The sequence below is a fragment of the Micromys minutus genome (genome assembly GCF_963924665.1).
Source record: "Micromys minutus genome assembly, chromosome: 3".
Taxonomy (NCBI): domain Eukaryota; kingdom Metazoa; phylum Chordata; class Mammalia; order Rodentia; family Muridae; genus Micromys; species Micromys minutus.
Genome location: NC_137972.1, coordinates 66,507,707 through 66,534,578, shown reverse-complemented (window position 1 = coordinate 66,534,578; position 26,872 = coordinate 66,507,707). Strand labels below are relative to the sequence as shown.

The window sequence follows — 26,872 nt, the reverse complement described above, 5'->3', positions numbered from 1 at the left end:
TTTTTTCCATGTCTCTCGTCTCCTGGCTGCTGAAATTTTTTGGCTCAAGGCAGGACTGATCCTTCTTGGAGGAACCTTTTAGTTCGCAGGAGGCTTCGATGAACTTAAATGCAGATTTCAGTTCGCAGGGAAACTAAGGCAGACAAATGAGGAAACTGAGGCAGACAAATGGAAGGGTGTCACGACACCCTGCTCTATTTAGTCAGTCTCAGTCCATTTTGTGCTGCTGTGAAACGATGCATGGAGTGGGTGGGCTGGACATAACAGAACTGTCTTTTACTCGTGGCTCTTAAGGTTGGGAGGACTAAGAGCCAGGTACCACATCTGTTGAGCATCACTGTGTGTCGTGATCTGGTTAGAGTGTACAATGGCAAAACCGACGTACACTTAACTCATTACAGAGAACACAGCGTCCATTCATTCATGAGGACGCAGCCCTCTCCAGTCGGGGGTCTACATTCCCAGCCTGTGAGCTTTAAAGAACACTTTCAAAAGGTTGCAGCCTCTGTCACTGAGCCCAACCTCTGATGGTGTCTTCGTTGACCCTGTGTGGAATAGAAAGTTACTCCTCAAAGCTCACTAGATTTCAGAACACTTGAGTCACAACATGGAATAGGATTTTACATTAGCCTTGCAGGTCCCATTATCAGAGTGCATTTTCATATTGAATTATAAACAAAAATTTTATGCTGCTTACATTGAATGAAATTTTAATAAGGCCATGTTTTGGTGCGATTATTCAAATAATGTGATCTGAATTGCTTTCCTCTGAATATATTTGCATTAAGGAGGAAATCAATTTGAGTTTGTTCTTTGAATAGTTTACCTACTTTCTTGGTAGCTTTAAAAACGAGAGAGGAAAACTCGGTTCCTTTGTCAGTAAATGGAGAAGAAATCCATTTGGTGAGATCTGCAGCAGTAATAGCAACAGACTGCTGGTGGTTTGAGTTAATGAAATGACTCATTTTGCCTATTAGAGTTGCACAATTGAAACCATCTACAGACTACACACATCACAGCTTGTAAAGGGTGATGGCTCTTCTCTTACAGAGATTTTAAAGCTTATATACTAAGAAAGAGAATTAAGAGACTCACATTATTGCTACTCAGAATCATTGGTAACCTAAATTAAATGCTAATCTCTTAAGAGAGCAAGTGCCTCTGGGGTTAGCATTCCTCCAACATGTTTCTGCTAAAACTGCAGATGTGGGTCTGAGGCAGTTTTCGCGACCATGTCTTCCAAAAGTCAGCTTACATTATTATGCATTACTGACAGTGCTTATGTGACTTCTTATGGTCATCTAGCTGAAATTTAAATGAAGAGAATACGAACCTGGAAACAGCAGGAGAAATCTGGCTTTTGAGAATAACTTTTCTTACAGACTCCAAGAGATTGCACAGAAATTAACTGGCCAGGTGGGTATGAACTCTGCCAAGGACCGCTATGCTGAGACGGGGTGCCCCGGGTCTTCCATGTCCACATTTAGTGCACAAATCAACACTTTTTTCTCGACTTCCCAGGTTTTCTCTTCCTCTGCCTTATTCCCCACAACACCCCCCCCCCCGCGCGCGCACACACACACACACACACACACACACACACACACACACACACACACACACACACACACACACAAATTAATTTATCCTTTGTGTTCCATATACAAACTTTGTAGCTTAAAAAGCGTAAGATGTGTCTAAACAGGTGTGCCCTAGAATTCAACCGCACACCTGCAGAGAACTTTTGGTTCTTGCTTTCTATTTATATGACCTCATAAACACTTAGATTCTCATTAAAACTGGGGACCGAGCCCAGAGGGAGCATCGGCCACCACCAAGACCTTCCGCATGCGCAGTAGCCGTGAAGACGCCGCGCCCCCCCAGGACGGCTCCCAGGCGCGTTGCCCCGCCTCCGGGACGCGGAGCGCCGGCGACGTGACGTCACGCGCACGCCGCAACTTCTCCCGGATCCTCTCTGGCGCGCTCGGCAGAGGTTTCGGGCGGTTACCGCTCCCAAGCGCTGTCCGCTCTCAGCCGACCGGCGACATGCTGCAGAAACCGAGGGGCCGCGGTCGGCCCAGCTCGCAGGCTGATCGAGAGCGGGACTGGGGAGGTTCTGGCGAGGAAGCGCCCAGCACGTCCCGCGGCGCGGGCGGCTCCTCTCAGGGCTCCCGCGCCTCCCTGTCGGCCCCCACGGTGGGGCCACGCACCCAGAAGCAGCTGGAGCTGAAGGTGGCCGAGCTGGTTCAGTTCCTGCTGATCAAGGACCAGAAGAAGATCCCGATCAAGCGCACCGACATCCTGAAGCACGTGGTGGGAGACTACCGGGACGTGTACCCCAACCTTCTGAAGCTGGCCGCCGAGCGACTGCAGTACGTGTTCGGGTACAAGCTGGTGGAGCTGGAGCCCAAGAGCCACACCTACATCCTCATCAACACGCTGGAGCCAGTGGAGGAGGATGCAGAGGTGAGGGGCGATCAGGGTACGCCCACCTCGGGCCTGCTTATGATAGTCCTGGGGCTTATCTTCATGAAAGGCAACACCATCACCGAGACTGAGGTCTGGGACTTCCTGCGACGACTCGGAGTGTACCCCACTAAGAAGCATTTAATTTTTGGCGACCCAAAGAAACTCATTACCGAAGACTTTGTGCGGCAGCGCTACCTGGAGTATCGGAGGATACCTCACACCGATCCTGTGGACTATGAATTACAGTGGGGCCCGCGAACCAACTTGGAGACCAGCAAGATGAAAGTTCTTAAGTTTGTGGCCAAAGTCCATAACCAGGACCCCAAAGACTGGCCCGCGCAGTACTGCGAGGCTTTGGCAGATGAGGAGAGTAGAGCTAGACCTGCAGCTAGTGCCCCAGCCACATCCTCTTGAACTAATGAGTTGCAGTCTGAGCGCCTCAGCAGTTCCAGAATAAAGGAACAGGGGAAGGGGTCGGAGGAAGTTTGATTGTGCTGGGCCTAAATGCCTTGTAGCGTTAGTATGTGTCGCGGGGTTTTTTTGTTTAGTTTTTATTAGGGTTTGAGCATTACATTTTCATTGCTAAAGAGATGGAAGAAATATTTTATTTTATTGTCTATTGTTTAAAGCGTTTTCTAGCTTTCCAAACCTAACTGGGAAATTGTAATGCGATGTCAAACATATTCGAGAAGGAACATTTAGGTAAATTGCTTTGATGGTCTAGATGATAAAGAAACAGGGTAGCTATTATCTAATGACTAGTTCATGGGAGAAAAATAAACGTCTTTTTAAAATTGGAAATAATATTGGTTTAGCTTCTTGTCTACACAGCTTTAAAAATACGTTATTCTGTATGGGTGTGAGTGCTTGTGGTTCCAAGAAATCTATATGGTGTGTTTTCTGATATTTCTATATTCGTAATTACTACTTTGTTATCCTTTGGGTCCTACATAAGGTTTTTTTTTTTTTAAGTATAACAAATACTATACTTTTGAGTCAGGTCACCATTATTTTTATTGTTTCCTGTTAGTAATTGTGGCTGCTAAGGAAATGTCACGATTCCAGAAGTTTTTGCCGTGATACCAGCTAAAGTCAATGGTTTTGCAGAAGTGTGCATCAGAGCAAGTTAAGATCATGGTTAAGTCTTAGGTTCATAAGACAGTGTCAGAGTGATTAACCAGGCCTGATTGGGAATCACACTGCCCAAGTGCAGATCCTATTCTAAATACAAGAATTTAGCTTGTAAATCTATAGAATGGGCCCAATCCGCTATTGAGTGTGCCATTGTGAATAGATAGAGCTTAATGTAAAGTTTAGCAGAGGCCCTGGTATGAAAGAATATAGCCACTTTACACCTTACTTTTACTCTTGATTTTGAACTACTTTTTGTTCTTTATATCACTAGTGATCTAGGGGTGTTAGATCACTTCTAAGAGAGCTGTTACAAGTTCTGGGGCTAAGAAGTCCCTCCCATTTCTTCTATGTAGGGTGATGTCTGGTGAGGGCAGCCCAGACAGACCAGTATAAACAACCACAAGACCCCCTGGGCTTTGGGAGGTGTGGCACAGCACAGAGACATGATGGTTTTAAAGTCCTCTAACCCCAATTTGAACAAATGGTCAGACTGGTTCTCTTGGGAGTAGCTCTCAGTCTCAACTGTAAAATGGGGGGAAAAAACAACTTCTTCCAGTTGCTATAGATGAGTTTTACAGATTCCATGGAGTTTTTGATAGTATTTGGCCAGACACTGGACATCCGCAGTAATGCTTGAGGAGAGTTACTGAAAGTTCTTCATCACAGGAGGCAAATACTTTCATGGGATGGCTGTGAGGTCAGGTGACTGAACTAGAGGCCAACTACCGGAGTCTGGTAGTTATGAGGTATGAAGGAGCGAGAGTGGCTACAGATTGTTGACTTGTGTTGCAGTAGTGTCCTTGTTGGCTTTCTACTGCTGTGACATACCGTGACCACATCTTGGAAGGTAAGGTTTTTTAGTCGGTCACTGAGGGAACCTGTAGGTTGGAGATAAAGCAGAGGCCATGAAGGAACACTGCTTACTGGCTTGTCCAGCCTGCTTGAGACAGCTCAGGAACACTTGCCCATGGATAGCATTGTTTCCAGTGAGCTGGGTCCTCCCTCATCAAACAGCAATCAAGAAAGTGTTCCACAAGCCAATCTGATGGAAGTATTTTCTCAACTGAGTGTTCTTTTTCCCAGATAACCCCAGTTTATGTCAAGTTGACAAAAAACCAGCACAAGTAGATTTGGAGACTTTGGGGACTATGTACTGGCTGATTATGTGTCAACTTGACACAAGTTGGAGTTATCCCAGAGAAAGGAGCCTCAGGTGAGGAAATGCTTCCATGGGATCCAGCTGTAAGGCATTTTCTCAACTAGGGATCAAGGGGGGGAGGGCCCAGCCCATTGTGGGTGGTGCCATCCCTGGGCTGGTAGACCTGGGTTCTATAAGAAAGCAGGCTGAGCAAGCCAGGGGAAGCAAACCAGTAAGTAACATCCCTCCGTGGCCTCTGCATCAGCTCCTGCTTCCTGACCTGCTTGAGTTCCAGTCCAGACTTCCTTTGGTGATGAACAGCAATGTGGAAGTGTAAGCTGAATAAACCCTTTCCTCCCCAACTTGCTTCTTGGCCATGATGCTTGTGCAGGAATAGAAACCCTGACTAAGACAGACTAGTTTTTCCTTGAGTTCCTCTTTTTGGTTACATTTTAGGTTAGTGTATGAATTACCCTCTGCCCACAGGCTCCTGACCTGAGTAAGCTACATTGCTAAGTTGTCCTCTGTACCCGTTGTCTGAGAACTCTCAGGTACAGTAATAATATCTCAGTTTTCTAAGAGCTTCCCAGTTTACTGCCGCTTTGTTGGAGATGCTGTGCTACATTAGAGGATAGATAATCTCTTTTATATATATCTTTCTCTACAGATTCCAGGACTGCATATCATGCCATTATATGTTTTTCACAACTTTACATGTATGCACCTTCATGGGGAATGTATGTTTTCCTTCTGTGGGCTTTCATGGTTTACATAAGTGGCCCTGTGTCCTTTATCACAGCAGTTTGTCACCAGCTATTTTTGAAGTTACTGTAGATGACCTGATTCATTCACTTTGATTTCCTTTCATGAAGGAAGAGTACAGCCTCCTAATATCTCCCCATTGGGAAAGTGTGTGCTACCTCAGGAGTTCAAGCCAGAAGCTAACAGCCGAGCACTTAACCTGTACAGCCCTGTGGTGGGTGTGTTGTTACTAGTTCACTGTGCCATCTGCTTACCTGTTGCCAAGTGACATTAAGCATCGGTTTGCCATTTACCCTCCATTTTGGCCATCAGTTGTTTGTTTGTTGATTCTTGAGAACTCTGTCTTCTCTGCATCTGTCCACTGCTGAATCCGGCTGCAAATACCACCTACATTTTTGGTTTTGTCATGTGTGACTTTAATGTGTCTTAATTATCAGTATTGTAGCCCCGCATTTTGTACTACACTCTGAGAATTCTAATATTAAGTATGAAGGTATTTAGTTTGGAGAATCTCCTACATAAGTACTATATTTACATCGATTCTACCTCCCCACTTCAGCTCTTCCTATACACCCTCCTCTTTTCAAAATCATTACTGCTGAGAACATTAGATTGACCAATTGGGATTAGACAGTCAAGCAGGGGACTCATCTCGGAAGAAGACTGATTCTTTCTCTATAAGGAACCACAGACATTTGATAGCCTGTGTTCTTCATCCAGGGGGTAGGCCTTACGAGATTTCCCCCTTCCGCATTGGAGTACCAACTGGTGTTGTCATTGTTCAGATCTTGTTTGTAAGATTATATAGGCTCAGCTTCTCCTTCATCCATAAAGAACAATCTCACAGCAGATATCCTGGTTCTCTGGTTTTTATAACCTTTCTGCCCTTCCTCTACGCCGTTTCCTAGCCTTGGGAGTGATGGTTGTGTTACAGTTGTGCTGGTAGGGGTTGAGCGCCCAGTATTCACCTGTTCTGAGCAGGTGAAGATTTCTGTAATAGGCTCCATCCACTGCAGAAAGAAGCTGCTTTGATGAGAGCTGCGGGCTGAGCTTGTCTGTGGATTTAAGTCTAAATGTTTGGAATGCAGTTAGGAATTATGGTGGTTTAAGGAAGTTGTGGGAGTAGGTTCTTCACTAGGGTTCATGACCCCGACAGCCACAGTGAGTTTTATAGTACCGAGCATGAATTCCCTCCCATTCAATTAGACAACTGCTGGTTATCCCCAGGATAATAACTGCCACTACTGCACCCTTGGGGGTATCTTGCTATGGTGTCTGGTTCATAGGCTTTACATTGGATGACACTGTTAACTGCTTTTCTCTCTTGACTGTTTTCACAGCATCTTTGGGTACTATGAAAGCTAGTCCTCAGGGAGAGGCTTCTAGATGAAATCTAAAGGCCAATGACAAGAGCCTATTATTTGGGGAATCTCTTAAACTCCCTTGACCAACAACTCTAAGGGAGGTTTCTCATGGATGGTACTTCATACACACAACACAGACACATGTATGTATGTATGTATGTATGTATGTATGTATGTATGCAGATGTAGTATTTCAGTAAATAGTATGTTTTCCTATGACCTTTTCAAACATCCTTAGTGCTCTTTATCCCTTCTCTTTCCTCAGCTCTGCCCTCCATCAGCCTTCCCAGGGAGTCCCTCCCTCTCCCTCTCCCCTTTCTAGGAGTTCACTCTTCCTTCCACCCCATTGCCCTTTTTATTTTCCTGTTATATGCAGCTACTCTGGTGTATATACTCAAATCTAAGGATTCAGAGTTAGGATTCACAGATAGAAGATACGCAGTGTTTGTCTCTCTGGGTCTGGGTTAGCTCGCTCAGTATAGTGATGTCTCGTACACTTTGTCTTCCTTTGTTTTTTTCCTTTACACATGTATTCTGTGGTGTTTATACACCACATTTCCACTGTCCATTTATCAGCTGAAGGACATTAGGTTTGTTTCCATTAACTAGCTATTGTGAATAGAGCAGTGAACATGTCTGAGGCGTCTGTGGAGCCGGATGCTGCGAGGTGTATTAGGTCATGCGGTAAATGTCCTTTCAGTGTTTGGAGGATTCTCCATGCTGGTTTCCTATCATGGCTGCACACTCAGTAGCAGTGAATGAGGGCCTTTCTTTCCCCACACCCTCCTCGGCATTTACTGTCATCTTTCATTCATCTTAGCCATTCTGACCGGGCTCATGAAATCTCCAAGTAGTTTTAGTTTCTGTTAAAGATATTTTTGGCCATTTTTTGGGTCTTTTTTGGAGAATCCCCTGATAAGATCCTAGCTTGCTTCTAAAAAGGTGTTCTGTTTGACTGTTAGCTTTTTGAGTTCTTTGTACACTCTGGATACTCTGACTTTGACACTTAAATCCAGGCCATTGGTCACTAGTTTGCATTAAATTAGTCCTTAGCCTAGGTTGACTACTGTAATTTCTTGATAAAACTTGAATTATGCATCTTTGGCAGGAATATCATGGAAACGGTGCTGTTACGTTTGCTGCATTCTATTGGGTGATGTAAAGTTTCAGTTTATGCTGTCAGTTTGCACCTCTGGTTAGTTAGCTGAGGCAAACATTGGGTGGTCCTCTGCAGTCACTGTGAACTTTTTCATTTCCTTCTTTATAACTTGTATGAAGACATGTCTGAAACCCTCCTGGGTATTATATTTCTCAACAAAATCTCAATGTGGATCTAATGAGATGGTTCAGTGGGTGAGGGCGTTTGGCACCAGGGCCTGAGAACCTTTGTTGGATCCCTGAAATCCACACTGCACAAAGAAAAACTTGACTCCTGAGAGCTGTTCTCTGCCCTCAACGCATGTATAGGGATGCCTGCCCCCCCCCCAAATAGATGTTAACTGTATTCAATAAAACATTTTTAAATATTTTTAATTGAAATAAAATATCACTTTTTCTCCAAAAATTTTAATTTCAGTGGGTTTACCTGTTGATATCTGTATTCATCCTTGGGTTATACCATGTAGACACAGTCACATGTGTGTTTAATGTTCTCCCTTGATTCCTCCACTACATTGATTCTTCTTTGAAGTAAAAAAGATCAACCTTATTTGAACTTTGTTCTAACTCTGCTGGAGGTAGCTTTTTTTCCTGAGAGTTCTGGTGCCTCTTATAGAGTTCAGAACCAAGGTTTCTAGGTTTGCTCATTCCTAGTGAAGCTCTTCCTCCAGCACTCTAGGTGGCAGGGTTGGGGGAGCCCTCTGCCCGCCGCACTTTCTCAACCCTGCGGTTACAGCACTGTGCTCCATCTAATTCTTCCCTTCCCACCTGTGTAGATCTCTTTCCCAACAGAAATCCGTATCCTCAGGCCTTAACCCTACAGCGCAAGTGAGGCTTCTAGTACCTCTTCGTGGGGTTTTGGCTTCCCCTCAGATGTGCATTCTTCTTTTTCCGTGTGTGTGTGTGTGTGTGTGTGTGTGTGTGTGTGTGTGTGTGTGTGTGTGTGTGTGTGTGTGTCTGTGTGTGTGTGTCTGTGTGTGTCTGTGTCTGTCTGTCTGTCTGTCTGCAAGGTATATATGATGTACAAGTACTTGTGAAGACAGGACAACCTCGGGTGTGCTTTGGAGACGGGCCTCTTCACTCACCTGGCACTTGCTGGATAGACCAGGCCAGCCGGCAAGTCCTGAGGAGCCTCCTGTGCATCCTCCTCCAGTGAGATCATGAGCATGCACCACACTTGGGCATTTACACAGAGGTGCTGGAGATGACGCTCAGGCCCTCATGCTTGTGCGGAGAGCATCTTGCTGACTGAGAATCTCCCCATTCTCTCTCCCTCTTTTAATGGCTGACACCGTGAATTGTTCAAGAAACGGAAAATATTCCAATCTCAAAAACTGTACTGAGGAACTTCCTTTTGCCATGTTGTGTGAGAATTAGTTAATTATTGTATATTTTGTTTGTTTAGAAGAACCTCACCTGCGTAAGGTTGTATAGGCCCAATGATATTTGTTAGTACAGTCAAATCTATGATGTTCTGAGAATTTCATGTATCTATACAATATATCTGGATTATATTCACCCACCCTTTCCCCCTAATTCTGTCAAGATCCACTCGTAACCCACTCCCAACTTCATACCCTTTAAAAATACTTTTAACACACCGAGTTCACTTTGTGCTGCCCACACATGGTTGGGCGTGGTGTCATTCAGTGGAGTGTGGTTCACCTAGCAGAGGTCACATTCTTAGAGCAAACTGACTCTCCCTCCCCTAGCAGCTTTCAGCTAGGGGCAGGGGCTTAGGAGCCCCTCTCTGTTCCATGCTAAAACGTTGACTGGCTGGATCTCGGGCAGGACTAGCGCAGTCAACCATGGTTACTGTGAGTCCATGAGTCCAGTGGTCCCCTTGTGTTTAGAAGACACTGTTTGTTCCAGTCCACCCCAAGCTCTATCTCTTACCTTCTTTCTGTGATGTCCCCGAAGCCATTGAAAAAGGTAGTGTGATACGGATGTCTCATTTGGAGCACAGTCACTTACTACATCCTCCTTGACCAAATGTGAGTGTATTTGCCACCATCGATAAATATAAACTTAGAGGACACTTTGATACTGTGTAGAATAATAGCAATAGGGTCATACCTAGGCCTGTGGGCATTCCCATCATGGGTATTTTGACCAGATTTATAGTGCCATGTGAGTGTTTCCTCCAGTGCACTGGGCTTATATCCAACCAGACAGCACTTGGTCACATATATAACATTCATGCCACTATTGCACCTACGGGCAATCACTGGGTCGTTATTGTAGCTCACAGGGCTCACAGCCGAGTAAGGCTCTGTGACCTGTGACTGAAGTGCGCAGTGTCTGCAGCAATAGGGCTTGGCCGTTAAGTCCTGGTGAGCAACCCAGAACAGTGGCAACAGCCTGTTCAGGCTGTCTTTGAACTCACTGTTCTCTTTTTCAGCACCACATATTCTAGATTTACTGGTACGTGGCACCATACCTGACCGGTGGGGGTGGGGCGGAATCCAACTATGTCTTTAATTTGTTTATTTGGAAAATTCCATACATGAAGAAATAGAAAGCCAACGTAGTCATTTTACTGCATGGGTAATGATGTTCTCTGCCTGTGCCTCTTCATAGTCTCGTTGTAGCCTGCCATCTGTATATATTTTAGATGTGTCTCTCAAGGATGCGAATTCTCATAGTGAGTTTGTATTTCCTGGGATGCCGGGATTCTGGGATGCCTTTCCTTTTAGCATGTTTGCACTGCTTATCATACTGACTCTCTTGCTCTTCAGAAACAGAGGCCCCTCAGCTTCGGTAACGACCCACTGCCATTTGCCATCTGTTCATTTTTAGCTTGGCTCTGTCTTAACCAGAGTCTGTACTTCATGTAATTACAATCTTTCCAGATCTGTTGAAGATCTTCCGTGTGTCTCCCTAGGTGTTTGTCTATTTTTTTTTTTTTTTTTTTTTTTTTGGCCTGACATTGGTTTCATGATAATGACAGCCTTGTCAAGAAGTGTTTCCCCAACCCAAGTTTGCAAAAAGTAGGCTTGTTATTAACTCTTTAAGTGCTTAAGAGAACTCACTAGGAATGAAGGGTAGGCCTGAACTTACTCTTTGCTAGGATTTTGATTTCTGTTTGATCTCTTGTGAATGTTTCAGCAGGTTCCTCTTCCCATAGAGGAACCCTGTAGAATTGATCAAGAAGAAATTCTCTATGTCGCAAACCTTGACAATTTCATCTTTAACTTATAAGTGAACAAATTATGTTATGAACACATTTGTCACAATATTAAAAAGTCCTTAACATTTCTGTGGGGTTAGTATTAATATCTCCATTTTCATTTTTGGTTTAATGCGCATCTTTTCTCTCTTTTTCTTCAGCTGAAGGCTTGCCAATTTTCGTAAGACCCAACTTTGCTTCTGTTTTCCAAAATCTACTTTTTTTTTTTTTTTTTTTTTTTTTTTTTTTTTTTTTTTTTTTTTTTTTTGTTATATGGACTTGACTTTACTTTGCTCTGCATTAGTTCCTTGATCCTGTGGGTTTGGTTAGTCATTTTCTCTTAGTTTTTAGTTCTTTACTTTGAAATGTCAGAATCTCGTCATAGGTCTTCTTTCTTTTGGGACATAGACAGATATTTACTGCCTGAAACAGCTTCTCTGTGCACAGCTTTTCCTGAATTCCACATGCTTTGCTGTGGTTTTCACTTTCTCTTATTGTAAAGATTTTTTTTTTCTTTTTCTTATTTTGTACTGAGTTCCTCTTTGCCCTGGTGGTTGTTTAGGGGTGTGGCTACCTGGCATGTTCTGTCTTGACTGCTGGTATTACTTTCTGTTAGTACTTTACATGGCCCAGTCATTCACAGTGTATTAAGAACCACCTGCCTTCTTCAGGCAGATCCTACATCTCACCCCTTTTTACTCTTTACTTGGTGAGGTCATATGTCCCTGAGGTTAGAATGTGTCCCTGAGATTGAGATGTCCCTCATCTCTATCAGTTCTTATTTCCTGCGATATTTCTGGGTCCTTATTTTTTATTGGCATTTTATGTAGACATTTCCATCATTAAAAATAAATTGTGAAAGTTTCAATCTTGTCCTGGTTTGATTCACATTTGGACGACTCCATTGTTTTGATGCATATGTTTGTAGTTGGCTATTTTCATGAACTAGCTTTTTGTTTCCTGATACATTACTGCACATTTTATGGTCCTTGTAACAGTTTTTCACACTTTATCAATTCTGAAGACATTGGTGGATCCTCACTAACTCTTTCTCTCTGACAGGCCTGTTTTCTTGTGCTGTCCTTTGAAACATTATTTCATAATGTTTGTGTCTTTGTACTTCAAGTTAGTCTTTCTTTACGACATATAATTTAGATCTCTTTTTAAAGGACACATACTGTACCATTGCTGACTGCAAATCAAATATTTACTATTATGGTTAAAGTGATTACTTCTATCTCACTTGCTTTGTATATATATTTTTATAGTTCAGTTCTTTTTAATGATTATTTCATTTTGGTTGGATAAACTTTCCTAGTATGTTCTTTTATTTCCTATTACATCTGTTCGCTATTTATCTTAAATACCCTGTTGTTTCTTTTATTTGCTTACTTATTTAGGTTTATTTATTTGTGCCTATGGGTTCTTTAGCTGCCTGTGTGTCTGCACCACATGTATCCGTGTGCATTGCCTACAAAGGCCAGAAGAGTGTGTTGGATCCCTTGACACTGAAGTTACAGATACCATTTGGTGCTTGAAGACCAAACCCAGGTCCTGCCAGTGCTCTGAAGAGCTGAGCCATCTCCCCAGACCCTCTGCATATCTTTTACTTGATTTTCAGGGTCAAGCTTGAAAATTATAGTTAACATTTACATTGGCCATTTTTCTATTGCTATAACAGAGTATCTGACACTGGATACTTTGTTCAAAAATTTGAAGGCAGAAAAGTCCAAGATAAAGTGCCCTCAGGGCTCAGCTTCTGCTAAAAGCCTGATGTTGGAAGGTTTCCTGGGGGCATATGCAAAGAGGAAGCATCCCCTGGAGATGCAGTAAGCCAGAGGGCAGAGGGCTAGGCATCTTTTTTAGCAATCCACTTCCAAAAAACCCAACTGGGTTTCCTAAGGAACTTTGTAGATCCTGTCCAAGGTCCATGTTCACAAAGGCCCAAGCATCTCCCACGTAGCTCCGCCTCTTAAACATCCATCACTTCCCAGTATTGACTCTGAGAACCAAGCTTCAAGTCACCAACCTTTGAAGCACAATTCACATCCAAACCTTAGCAACACTCTACATCCCTGGTCCCAGCTTAATATCAGCAGCATCTGTTACCTTTTTCCTTCTTGACTCCATGTTCTTGTTACATTTTTTAATACTGTGTGACCATTGGATTTGTTTAATGCATTTTACACCATCCAGGATAACAAAAGAGAATAGACCAAACATGTTTGTCTCCTTTTAACACAATGCATAAGACTTTCGAAACCTGGGTCTTCACTTTGTCTCTAGTAGGTTGTCACTTCAGGGTAAAGAGTCTCTGAGATTTCTTGTCAACCACACCTTCTTGCTTTGAGCACCAGCTATGAGACAAATCACAATTGTATCGAAGACGAAGGGTTCTGGCATGGTTGAAAGCAGATGCAGGCCTATAATCAATGGGTTAGGTTGAAAGCTTCCTAATTGATTAAAAAGGGCCATACAAACTCAGGACATGTCTGGCGATGGAAACGTTGAAAATATGACCATCTAAAGAGTGAGTCATACCTTGCATGCAAACATTGTGGCATCTAAATCTTGTTCTCATTAAAAGGTGCCTGTACTCTTCCAGGCCTGACGCAGAAAGCATGTAAATAAGGGGAGTCCTGGGGTCCTAGAGAACCAGGAAGCAGGCAGGAAGTCGAAATCCATAAACCCCTAAGAGTCCAGGGGTCAACGTGAGTGCACAATGATGCAGGTGATTGAAGCATGTTCATTGAACGTAAGTTCATGGTCCTAATGATATGCTATACACACACTCACATATCACACACAAAACCAAAGTGAAGTTATTAGTTATTGAAGCAGCTTTAAACATCATAATAGACATAGGTTATAGATGATAAAACTCATGATTTCAACAGGGAACCAATACATTTTCCAGGCATGTGTGGTAGAAATTCAAACACTGTCTGCACAAACTAGCTGTAATCCTGAAATATGCTTAGAAGAAGATGTGAAAGTCACTAGTAGCCATGGGTGACAATTAGTTCTATTCCACTAGACAAAATGCCTTAACATTTGCATTGCCAGAAGTCATTTCCACTAATGTCCATTTTTTGTAGCTCAGAATGATTTGAAATGGTGTAATGACCATAAAGGGCAAAGGAGCCCAGAAGGGTGGGCTAGGAACCATTGGCAATTAGTAGTTTTTTCACCAGTTTCAAAGTCTTTATCATGTTTTTCTTGACACACTCCCTACTTCTGATCACATTACCCTTAGATCACTCTTGGTCACAAAATGGTGTTTTGTAAGACTCAGCCTGGTTACCCACCCTATTAGGATGATGAATTGGGGTCTTCAGTAAGTTTTAAGGAAAAAGTCAGGAAGGTAGAAACCCATAGATTGAAGATTTACCAGCATTTGGGAGGCTGGAGGTGGAGGGTTGTGAGTTCAAGGCTGGGATAAGTAGTGAACCCCTGTGTGGAACCCTGTGTGGAGAGAAGAAAGGAGGAAAGTGGGGGAGAAAAGAGTCATAACTGTTACACTCTATGGACCTTCAATATGTCATGTGTGACCTGACTCAGTGGAAACTAGAGGCAAGTAAGGCAGGATACGAAATTCTAGAACTCAATACTGACAAGTATAAAGTTTTAACAGGCATGACAACAGTAATTCAGTAATATTTACAAGAATGGCTCACAGCTCTCTGGAAATACACACCGAATCATTTAGGGATGGGATTACTTGAATTCCATTTATGGTGGGATATTCCCCATGGTCCAGGCAGTGAAGAACAGCTGGCTCTGGGTTGGCTGATTCCTGAGGATAGGTGACGAGTGCCCAGGCCTCTTTCTATTTTCTCTTCTGCACATGTGCAAAATTTTCCACACTAAAAACTAAACAAAATCAATTTAACGTCCTTCTAATCAATACAGCTCTTTCCTTCAGTTTTGCTTAATCAGTTCTGGCTTGTTACTATTGAGTGTCTGGAATGTATAGGATTTTCAGGTTTAGCTTCTAAAATTAAAATTGTAGGTTCCAAAGAAATCTGTGGTAATGAAGCTGACATCTTGAGAAACAATCCCATTTTCCTTTAAAACATAAATATTGTTGGGGTAATTACTTCATTAAGCCCAAAACGTCTGTAAAGCCAAGCCATTTTTCCCTCCGAGGTTTGCCAAGTGGGTAATCAATTTGTGTTTGGTTGGCTTCCAGATCACCTTCTTCATGCTGCTCTCCGCAGTGTGTGTGATGCTCAACCTGGCTGGCTCCATCCTCTCCTGCCAGAACGCCCAGCTTGTCAGCTCCCTCGAAGGCTGCCAGTTGGTGAGTAGCGAAAGGCTTTCTGTAAAAACGTCTGGTAAAGGTCAGAGGCTCGGATGTTTCGGGGAGACATTTAAGGGCTAATTGTACTGTGTTCTTCAAGGCTCAGAGAAAGCTGTATCCGTTCATTAGCTTTTGAGTTGTTTAGGGAATTTCAGTCACACTGGTTTATGTCTCATTTCTGTAAAGTCTCCTGATTAAAACTTACTCATGTAAATTATTCAATCCCCCACCTTTGAGGCATGATCTCACCTATGTAACCATGGCTGTCCTGGAACTCATTATGTAGAGCTGGTTGGCCTCAAACTTTTGACTGTGTTCCCAAACCTGCCTCACAAGTGGTGAGATGCAGACCTGCACTTACTGCAATTAGCTTCAGCTCCCCTCCTAGGCCATGTGTGTGTGCCTGTGTGTGTATGTATGCATGCACCTGTGTGTGTATGTATGTATATGTGTGTATGTATTCACCTGTGCTTATGTGAGTGTGTAAGTATGTGCCTGTATGTATATGTGTGTGTATGCGTGTATGAATATGTGTGCATTTATAAGGTTAGTATTGCTGTGAACATGGTCAAAGCAACTTGGGGAGAAAAAAGACTATTTGGCTTATATATCCTGAATCTTAATGCACTGAAGGAAGTCAAAGCAAAAATTCAAACTAGGCAGGAACCTGCAGGCAGGAGCTGATGCAGAGGCCATGGAGGGGTGCTGCTTACTGGCTTGTTCCTCATAGCTTGCTTAGCCTGCTTTCTGATAGCACCCAAGCCCATCAGACCAGAGATGACACCATCCACAATGGGCTGGGCCTTTCCCCATCAATCACTAATTAAGAAAGTGCCCTACAGGCTTGCCTACAGCCCAGTCTTATGGAATCATTTCCTCAACCAAGGGTCCCTCCACTCAGATGACTATAGATGTGTCACATTGACATAAAAGTGGCCAGCACAGTGTGTGTCTCTCTCTGTGTGTGTGTGTGTGTGTGTTCTCACTCTCACCTTTGTGTGTGGGGGAGTATGTGTGTGACTGTCTGTAAGCACACACACACACACACACACACACACACACACACACACTGGTTCAAAGGATCTTTGCACTAGGAAAACTGGAGGCCATGTGGTGCACCTTAAAGAGGATCATTAAGTGATTTGCTGAACAGAATTATCGTCTCAAGTTAAGTCAGTTCATAATTGTACAACCTCCTCTCTAAAACAGAAATTAAAGTGCATTTAGTGACATCATGCGTGAATCAAGTTAGACTCCTAGAAGGGCCATGGCTCTAGAGTCAGGGGCATTGGCATAGCTTCTTCCATCTTTAAGACAGCATTGGGCTTCCTATTAGAGCCATGTTCCTGCCCAGCTGCCGCTCTGTTAGCTCTGCCTGTCAGTGGTCAGTCTGGGAAGGCAGGAGGGATGTATGCTGATGATTTCTTTAACAGGGCTCTGCTGCCTTTTCTTGTGGCCATGTTGCTTAGGCTCAAGGAGGAAACTGGCACAGTCTCCACACCAAGGAAGCTTCTGAAATATAGAAACAAAGTGCTGTGTTTTAGTCTTAACTGTACTAGAGATCACGGACTAGGTTTCCTTCACCTGCGATGTTCACAGCACTATCCTTTCAAGCTGCTGTGTCCTAAGAACCCATATAGCCTGGACTCCATCTTTATCAACAATGGAGACTGGCCATCCTGTCTCCATAATTCGGCACTCTCTTTGGCCTTAAGTACTTCATGCAGTAGACATAGTATAATCTAGCCATCTACAGAGGAGTCAGGAGATTTTATTTGCAATTCTTATTTTCCTATGCAAAGCACTATGGGAAACTGGGGCAAGGTGAAGTGGCGGTTCCTGTCAGCCAGATAGAAGAGAAAGCTCACACCATGTCAGGCTTCTCCAAGCCTTCTTGTCTATCTCAGGCCCAGACTGTTTCAGAACAAGCGTCTCTGTAAGGAAGAACAGGAAAGTCAGATCCAGTTTCCCCATGCCTCTTCCTCTGATGGATGAAGGAGAGCCATCACGCACACAGAGGGATGCACTGGTGTCCTCTCCCACAGGCCTCTAGCTTGCTGGTACTGTGGATGCTTTACCATCTGTCTCACTTAGAGGAGACATGGTGTCTCCCTGCTTAGGCATACACGAGCCAGTTCTCATAGGCTTATGGGCCATGTATATGGCACTGAGCTCTGGATTTGGAGCCATGCCCTTCTGCTAATATGATCTGACTTTATACAGTTATCTTCTCTTCCTTTGCTTTCCTACTGTGTGCAGCAACTACCTGCTCCCTATATATTAAATAGAGTATTAAATGAGAACTCTATAAAATATCATACAGTAACTACCTGCCCTCATGTGTTAGAGAATTAAATGAGATAGAACTCTACAAAAATATGAAAATAGACTCTTTTTTCTACTGTAAAATAGAAAGAGCAAAGCTTATTCCCAATCTTATCAATCATTGTATAATGTCTTCCCAGCCTTCTCTGTGCACACCACGTGTGCACATGGTACAGCTATGTCCATATGTAGTGAAGTCATGTGTGCTCTACTATGATCCATCGTGATTTGTTTTATAATGGTCATAAATATTATTTTACATTCGTAGAATACGTTTCCACAACTAACTGAATTCAGTAGCATTCAAGAGGTAACTCCCCAGCACAAAATCAGAAGCTGTGATGATCAATATTGTCAACTTCACAAGGTTTAGAATCTCCTTCGAGATGAATTTAGGGTGCATCCTTAAGTAGGGTTTCTGGGTTGGGTTAGTTGAGAAGAGAGCACAACTGATCCTTAGTGTGAATGGAATCATCCTATAAGCTGCGAATCCAGACTCCATTAAAAAGAGAGACTAAGCTGAGGGTCAGAGTTTACTGTCCCTGATTGCTAAGTAACCATCGTTCTCTGGCTTCTGCCACCATGCTTTTCCTCCCATCAGGGATTGTAACCTCAAACTGTGAGCCAAAATAAAGCCTTCCCTTTTAACTTGCTTCTTGTCATATATTTTGTTGCAATAATGAGGAAAAGTGGTGAAGACAAAGTATGTATACTGGGTGATCAGTCAACATGCAGTGTTTTCCCTTCCAGTGCTCCTACATGTGTGGACAGATGTACACAGGGACAGTTAGACCCATCTATCTACGTCTGGGCTTCTGATCCTGTTCCAATTTTGGTTTTGACCATTCATTACTTTCTCTTTTATCTTTTTTTTTTTTTTTTTTTTTTTTTTTTTTGAGATAGGGTGTCATTTTGTAGCCCTGGCTAGCCTGAAACTGCTTGGGTAGACCAGGCTGGCCTCAAAACCACAGAGTCCTGCGTGCTGCCACACTACAAGTGATGATGTTAAAGGTACATCCTATGTCCAGTGAATTACTTTCTCAAGTTTTATAATCAGTTGGAAATCCCTGTCCCCATACCTATGACAAACATCTAGCCTACTTAAGAACATGCCTGCCTATTCTTAAATGTTTACTCTTCAAGATAAACTTGGACATCCTTTGGGAGCCAGAGATCAAAAGAAAGGCTCTGAGATTTTAATTGGAATCATATAATGTTTATACATAGCCTTGAGTCTTCCCATCCAAGGACACGGTCTATGTTTTGTTTTATCTAAATTTTCTCAACTAATTAATTGTGGGATTTAGTTCTTTTTAGAATAGCTGATGCACTACCATATGGACATGCAGTGTTTATGTCTCTTTTCTTTGCATAATTTAAAATCATCTAGATTTCTCTGCATGGAGAGATATGTAAATGAAAGTAATTTTTTTACTCTAAACATCTCATACATACTCTCTCTTCCAGAGAAATAGCAACCAACAGTTTTTTCTTACCTTTCTAGCCATTATTTCATGCCTTGTGTGTATGTGTGTGCATGTGTGTGCACGCGCGCGCGTGTGTGTGTGTGTGTCATTATTACATGCATGACAATTTACACACAGACACATTGCTTTTTGCCAGATCGTTGTGTTCCTTGACATTTGCACATGAATTCTTGAATAGAATTTTGCTGTTTAAACCAGAAACCAATCGGGAATTCTTCAGGGAGGAAGTGTGGTGCTTTAGCTGCTGTACCTTCGTGAAGGAGACTAGCCCTTCTGACCAAATGAGGATGACAGAGAATGTGATCCTGAGTACACACTCAATACTCAACCATTGCAAAGTGGGGTGCCTGCTGCATGGAGCTGACCTAGGTGCTGAAGGCATGGCTGTGCACGAGACCAGACATTGTAAGCAGGCCTGAAGAAGATAAAGGAAGAGGGTGTCAGTGAGTGCACATGCACGCACTTCACTTTCATAAAGTTAGTTTGGTTTGGGGAAAAACCTTATAGTCTTATCACTTTGCAACTTACACAGAAAAATCACAACTTACCTTGGACCCCATACTGAGGTTTTTAGAAAACCAACAGTAGAGTATTTGACTAGTAAGTTCAAAGCTTTGGGTTGAATTACACACACACACACACACACACACACACACACACACACACACACACACACACCCAACACACACAAATGAATAAGATTTATCAACTTATTCCTTAGTTCACCTTCAAAAGCAAGGTACCCTGTAACACTGTTGTGTGCTACTGTGCCTGAATGCCCATCCACGTATTATCCAAAATGTCCGGAAACAGTCTGGCAGGAAAAGTGGGATATCATTATATAATTTTCATTTCCGTGATGAAAAGTAAGGTTTACACTTGTAATTTATGTTAGTTGCCAGTGTTGTTTATTTTTCTGTTCTAATGGCACATTCATAGCTAATATACACTTAACTGTGTTAAGAAGCATAGACAGTATTATATGTTATAGTTGTTCTTTCTCCCCTAGGTCTGTTATTTATATATTGACATTTGCCAGTGTTCTTGGGGGTAAATTGTACATTGTATCCAATTCTTGACCATCTGTATCCCTTTGACTCCCTGGATCTGTTATTTGCCTAGCAAAGCTTCCCAACTTTAAGCTTAAGAAGTTTTCTTGCTTCTCTAAATCCTTTTTTCTTAAATATTGGTAAATTTTGTTCTTAGACATTTATTAACTTTGCATGTATGTGGGTGGACCTGTTTGTATGTCTGTACACCACATGCATGTAGGAACTCACAGAGGTCCCTGGAACTGGGATTACAGACAACTGTGTGCCATGTGGGTGCTGGGACCTGAATGTGGGTCTTCTGCAAGAGCAGCCAGCGCCCTTAACCACAGAGCCATTACTCTATCCCCTGGGTTTATTTTTATGGTTACTATACCTTAATAGCAATAATAAAAAACACACAGGTGGGCAGCAAGCGAGGACATCATGGTGAGTGCCACCCTGTGGGACAACTAGGGAGCACTTCCCCAAAGATTTCTTTCTTAAGAGCCCCCATAGGGTGTTGAAAAATCACTTAGGGATTTAAAACAAGCATCCTGTTACAAGTAAATTCATGATGAAAGAGAAAGGGAGGAGGAGGAATAGGAGGAGGGGGATGGTAAGGTGGGTGAGGAGGAGAACAAGGAAGAGGAGGGTGAGGAGGAGAATGAGGAGGAGGAGGGTGAGGAGGAGAACGAGGAGGAGGAGGGTGAGGAGGAGAATGAGGAGGAGGAAGTATTGGTGTTCAGCTTGTTCCCAGACACCTCTCCATGCTGATTAACTCCACACTGCACATGCATCAAACTCTGATGGCATCAACTTTGTTTAAAAGACAAATTATGTCTAATGATCAAGCCCTTCCAGTGTGTTTGGGGTTACCGTCACACCTCTTCTGTGTCTGTAAATAAGAGTCGAACTTCGTAATTTGCTTTCCAGATGCAGTGTGATACCTAGGATGACGATTGTTCTGTCTTAAATGAAAAGACGCCAGTTTCTCATTTTTTTATCCTTTTAAAATGTGAAATAAAATCTGAATCTAGTCTCATAGAAAAGATGCAAGCAGCACATACATTGGAAGAATACTGTAAGTCCCTCCATGTGTCTGCTTTCCATCCCAACCATGCAGGTACTTGCTTAATGATATAAGCATGTTCTTCATGTTCATAGTTGTTTACATGTGAAGATTTGCACCTTTATGTGCCCCAATATAAACTTTATATTGAAATGAGGGATCTCATGATGTGCATATTTACATGGGGTGCTTTTCCTATCCGGGGCTCTGTTTCACCCTTGCCGTGTGTCTGTTAGAGACACAGGATGCACCGTCCTGCTCTAGACCACTGTCACCCTTATGAGTCTTATGAAGAAGCACTGTTGTCTGCACATCTGGAAAAGTTGGATGCAAGCAGGCAATACTTGTTTTTGTTGTTGTTGTTGTTTTATAAAAAATGAAACCAGCCCTTGTTGAGTGGAGAGAGTGAAGCCATTTGTCCTCGGTATTGTTACAGAATCCAGGGATACAAGTAAGGCTAGGACATAGGCTTGAAGCGTTTCTTTAAGTTCCAGTCTTGAAGTAGGCTGTTTAATGTTCTTATGCCAACCATGTCCGACACATGGCACCAACGATGTCCATGATGGCTGCTTTGTTTACTGTGTGTAAAGCATGGCCCTCAGCCCAGTGCTTCTCAACCTTCCTAACGCTGTGGCCCTCTGATACAGTTCATGCCGTGGTGCTGCCCAACCATAAAATTATCTCATTGGTACTTCATAACTGTAACTTTGATACTGTTATGGACCATAATGCAAATACCTGATATGCAGGAGGTCTGCTATGAGGCCCATGTGAAAGGGTCATTTGATCTCCCCCAAAAGGGCCCGTGATCCCCAGGTTGAGAAGCACTGCCTCAGCCTCTTGCATGTGGTGCTCATTCATTTACTCCTGGTCACTCTGAGCGCACACAGTTCCTGCTGCCCACCATCTTAATGGCAGCAAAACAGAGTCCTTGGGAGTTAAGTACATTGTTCAAATGTCAGAGTTTTTGAACTCTGAAGTTAATGGGCATCAGAGCCCAGTCTGGACCCTTAACCATTAGCAAATCTTTACATTTGACCTTTAAAATTATGCTATTAAGAGATGGAGAGAGGATGTTTACATGCTGGACAGTCGAAGGCAAAGAATTATTTCTTGTTTACTTTTGGCCAAAGTGGCCATTAAAATAATTAATTCATTTTTATAATTTAATAACTAACTTTATTTATTTATTTATTCACTTATCTTTGTAATGTTGCGAGATAGAACCCAGGACATCACAAATGTCACACAATAAGGTAACTCTCTGAGTGCATAAACACAATCTCTGTGGAGAACAGTTTCCAGGAGCCTAAGCAAAAACTATATGTCACAACAAAGAGGTGTGGGACCAACTCTGGGCAGCTTTCTGAAAAGCATGAACACTTCCTTTGTAAGCCCATAAGAGGGAAAAGGATTCCCCCATCTCCCCCCTCACCCCCCTCCAACAAATAATAGCATGACCTCCATTATTTAACCACAAATACACCAGTGATTGTGGCTCTGTTTAGACTAAACTGATCTGCAGGCATGGTGTGATCTGTCCTTGTGAGCTGTGGAGCTAGAGAGTTCTTGTCTGTCCTGTGACTATAATCTGCACAGTAATTGGACATTTCTCCAGTCACTGCTTTTTGGTATGCACCTGTGTCTCCCAGAACAAAAGCAGTGGCCCAGGAGATCCGACATGTTTGCAGTCGATTGGATGCAAACCTGTCAGCCGCCTTCTTCTTTCTGCCTGTACTTCAGCCCAATGAGCTTAACCTCAGACTCTGTCTGTGCCTCCCACGTATGGTGCCTGATTTCTCAGTGCAGAATGCAAGAGTAATTGGCAAAGGATTCTTTTTTTCAACCCAGGGGAGCGGATGGCAAAAGAAAACTAAACATCACATTGGCACCGTGAGTAGCCCTGGTGTGCTTGGTTATTACAATTTCCACACCACCCCTATTTTCTGAGAAAGGGTCTCATTATAGCCTAGGCTGACTTTGAACTCACAATACAGCCAGAGATGATAATGAATATCCACTTCTGCCTCCCTGAGTGTTGGGACTACAGGCGCCATGCTACTACAAACGGTTTCAATGCTGTAGCTCCCTAGCTTCACAGCTGGGTAAGCCTTCTGATACTATTGCTTGCAGAGCACCGTGAAGCCATAGGGAAATTAGCCAGCAGGAAAGGAGCTTCCAGCGACATTCCTTCTGATTTCTCTATATCCTGCAACCCAAATATTTGGTGTTTGCAGCAATGGGGGTCTTCGTTCTGTCTTGTTCTGTTGGGCAACCAAGAACAATGGCATTGTCTGTATTGTACTGTTTGCAGGACTAATGAGGCCTCTGTGACCAACTATGTGTAAGGAGGTAACCCATACCCAGCACTGGAGCTTTTATTTATTTAATGAGCTGTGATCTCTGAGAAGAATGTTATTTACCCACACAGTTTACCTCTTCAAATTGTTTTTAAAAATTTGTGCTTTGACATGCACCTACATGTTTACATATGTCCTTTCCACCTATCCTTGCTATTGGTTGGACTTGGCCCTACTAGCCTCTTCTGTATCTTCTTACCTCATCCCCACCTAATGTCCCTACCCTCAGTATCACAGCTCACATGTCACCCCTTCCCTCAAAGCCCCACTGTATACTCCTATAATCCCTTCTTGACCTCTAGATACACTCCAAATGAGATGCCCTTCTCTGAGGACTTAGAGCTAATGTTTGCATCTGAGAGAGAAGATGTGACATTTCTCCTCCGGGCCTGGGCTGCTTCATACAGAATCCATACAGAATATGTTCTGCTTCAAGCTTCATTTTTGTCTGTGCTGAAGAAGATGTACCCCAATTTTAGTATCCATTCATAAATTGATAGACACCTAGGTGCTTACATTTCCTGCTTATAATAAATAGAGCAGCAGTGAAGTCAATTGATGGAGTATCTCTCTGGTAGAATATGGAGTCTTTTGGACCTATGCCCAGGACTGCTACAACTGGGTCATATGACAGTTTATTTTTAGCCTTTTAAGGAGCTCCTCCACACCAATTTTCATAGGGGTTGTACCAAATTACATCTCCACCAACCTTGCCAAGCTTCTGTTCGCTTAGTTTTCTAAGCCATTCTGACTGAAGTGGGATGATGTGTAGACATCTTATTTGGTTCATCTTACCTATGATATCATTTAATTCCAACGTTTCTTCATTGATTTTTCTGTTTGATCCATCTGCCTAATGGAGTATGGAAGGCACTATTACTGTGTTGGGATTAACCTGTGTCTTCATATCTAATGCTGTTTGTCCTTTGAAATTGAGTATACTTGTGTTTGGTGGGTATATTCAGAACTGTAATTTCTTCTTAGTGGATTGTTCTCTTGGTCAATATGAAGTGACCTGCTCTATGTCTTCTGCCTTGATTTAGTTTGAAGTCTCTTTTGTCCTATTAGAATAGCCACACCCACTTGTCTCCTGGTTCCATTTGCCTGGGAAGCCCTTTCCCATCTTTTCACCATAAAAGAATATTTCATTTGGATGTTGAGTTGTGTTTCTCAGAGGAAGAAAAATGAGAAAAAAATCTGTTTTATAGTAGGGTATGGTAGCCTGTGTCTTTTGATAGGAAAACTGAAACCATCTAGATTCAGAGTTAACGCTGGAAGATGTGCCTGGCTATCTGTCAATCTGTTCAATTTGTAATGTTTTGTTTTCTTCACTCCCTTTCCCTTACTGACGACCTTAGCATCTGTTAGTTTTTCTTTGTCATGTCTTCTGTATGTTTATTTTTTACTTCACCCTGAAGTATATCTTTCAGTCTCCTCTGTGGGCCTGGCTTGGTGCTCATAAAATTCCTTTAGCCTATGTATGGTAGAAAGCTTTTCTTTCTCCATCAGCTATAACAGATAGCTTTGGTGGGTTTGCTGGACTGCACTGACAGTTGAGGTCTTCCAAAACATAAAATACAGCTCTCTGAGCTCTTCTGGGTTTTAAGTTTCCCCTGGAAGAATCAGCTTTTCTGGGGGCTGCCTCTACGTGTGACTCTGCCTTAATTTCTTAGAGCTTTAAATAAATGTTTTTTTCTTTTCATATAATCAGTTATAATGTAGTGAGTTTGTGTATTTGCTATCCATATGCCTCTTGCACAGAGATCAGACTCTCTTTCCACACATGTTGTAGAGTTTCTTCTGAGATTTTATTGAACATGTTTTCTATGCCTTTGGAATAGAATTCTTCTTTTATGGTCATAGGTATATTTTGTGTGTTTTATGGCTTCCCTAGAGCTTGCACAACGTGACCATATATTTTTTAAAGTGTGCCTTGTCTTCCAGCCTGGCTTTCTCTCCTGCACAGCAGCCAGACTTGCTGCTGATCTTTTTATTTACCTATTTCCCTTTACCTTAGTTTGGCTTCATCTTCCTTCGGCATTTGCCTTTATTGAATTCTATTTTTATATCCCAAATTGCTGTTCTTATTTCACTCAGCTATGTGTATTCTCCTGGAAACCAGGAGGTTAATCTTTGAATTCTTTGTTCAGACTTTAGCCTAAATCGCTCTTACTGTGGGTAGCAATTGGTTTGGTCATTTTAGAGGAGACTGTTGTGTTGGTTTTTCATGTTACTTATGTTTTTTGTCCGGTGACATCTGAGGTTAGATTGTCGATTTGGTCTTTGTTTTTTAAAATTAGGTCACCTGTCCCCTTCCACTATAGGAGTATGTAGCATTCAGAAGAGACTGGGTTGTGGTATGGTTGAGGTAATCTTCTTCCTCTGTTAGATTAGTGTTCTCAGAGCATCAGGCCCTCTCCCCTGTGTTTCCACTGAACACTGCCTGCAGCAATAGTCACTACTGAATAGTAATCCCCCATGACTACAAAACAGCCACTCCATTAGTAGCAATCTATTCAGGAGCAAAGGGACATGGTGGGTAGTAAGAGATGAGTTACTGCAGTGTGAGTGTGGAGGAAGAGGTCTCAGTGGGCTAGTGACGAGGATAAGGCTACTAGATAGGAAGTGAGGAACATACACAGAATGGGCAATGGCAGAGGCACAAAAAAAGGTTAAAGGTAGCAGGAAGATGGGGGGGTGTTGGTTAAGAACAGACCAAAGAGAGAAGGGAAGAGCTTTGCCATCAGATCACATAGAGTGGCCTCATTACCTAAGAGGTCAAGCCATAGAGGCTTTATAAACCAGGCAACCTGTGTTATTTGGGAGAGGACAAAGAAAAAGAGAAAAGTATGGAGAAAGGGGGAAAACAAAGAGAAAAAACATAGCGTTCAAAGTGTGGGGGTCTGGAAAGGCTGCTCTGGATGTTGCATATTAACAAATAAGGAACAGTGTAGGGGGATTAGAGCCAGATGGAGATTCTAAAGAATAAATGTGATCAGCTTCAGTGCTGGATTTGTCTCACCTCTGGGAAAGCCTGTGCATAGTCTCCCCTGAGGTCCTACACTCCAGACTACAGTCCAAGATGGTTTTCTCTCTCCAGGTT

General features: G+C 42.8%; 2 protein-coding genes across 2 annotated transcripts in view; both read left to right on the top strand.

The window, feature by feature from the left end:
- Positions 1-26,872, top strand: part of ENTREP2 (endosomal transmembrane epsin interactor 2) — a gene marked incomplete at both ends in the record, with an annotated part of 385,859 nt that overhangs the window by 277,539 nt on the left and 81,448 nt on the right. Inside the window, one exon of the mRNA XM_080914208.1 lies at positions 15,387-15,497. Coding sequence (XP_080770334.1) covers positions 15,387-15,497 — 111 coding nt within the window. The remainder of the gene's footprint in view (positions 1-15,386; positions 15,498-26,872) is intronic.
- On the top strand, positions 1,970-3,243 carry NSMCE3 (NSE3 homolog, SMC5-SMC6 complex component). Its single transcript, XM_080913803.1, has one exon. It carries the CDS (start codon positions 2,047-2,049, stop codon positions 2,881-2,883), a length of 837 nt encoding a protein of 278 aa, XP_080769929.1. The 5' UTR covers positions 1,970-2,046; the 3' UTR covers positions 2,884-3,243.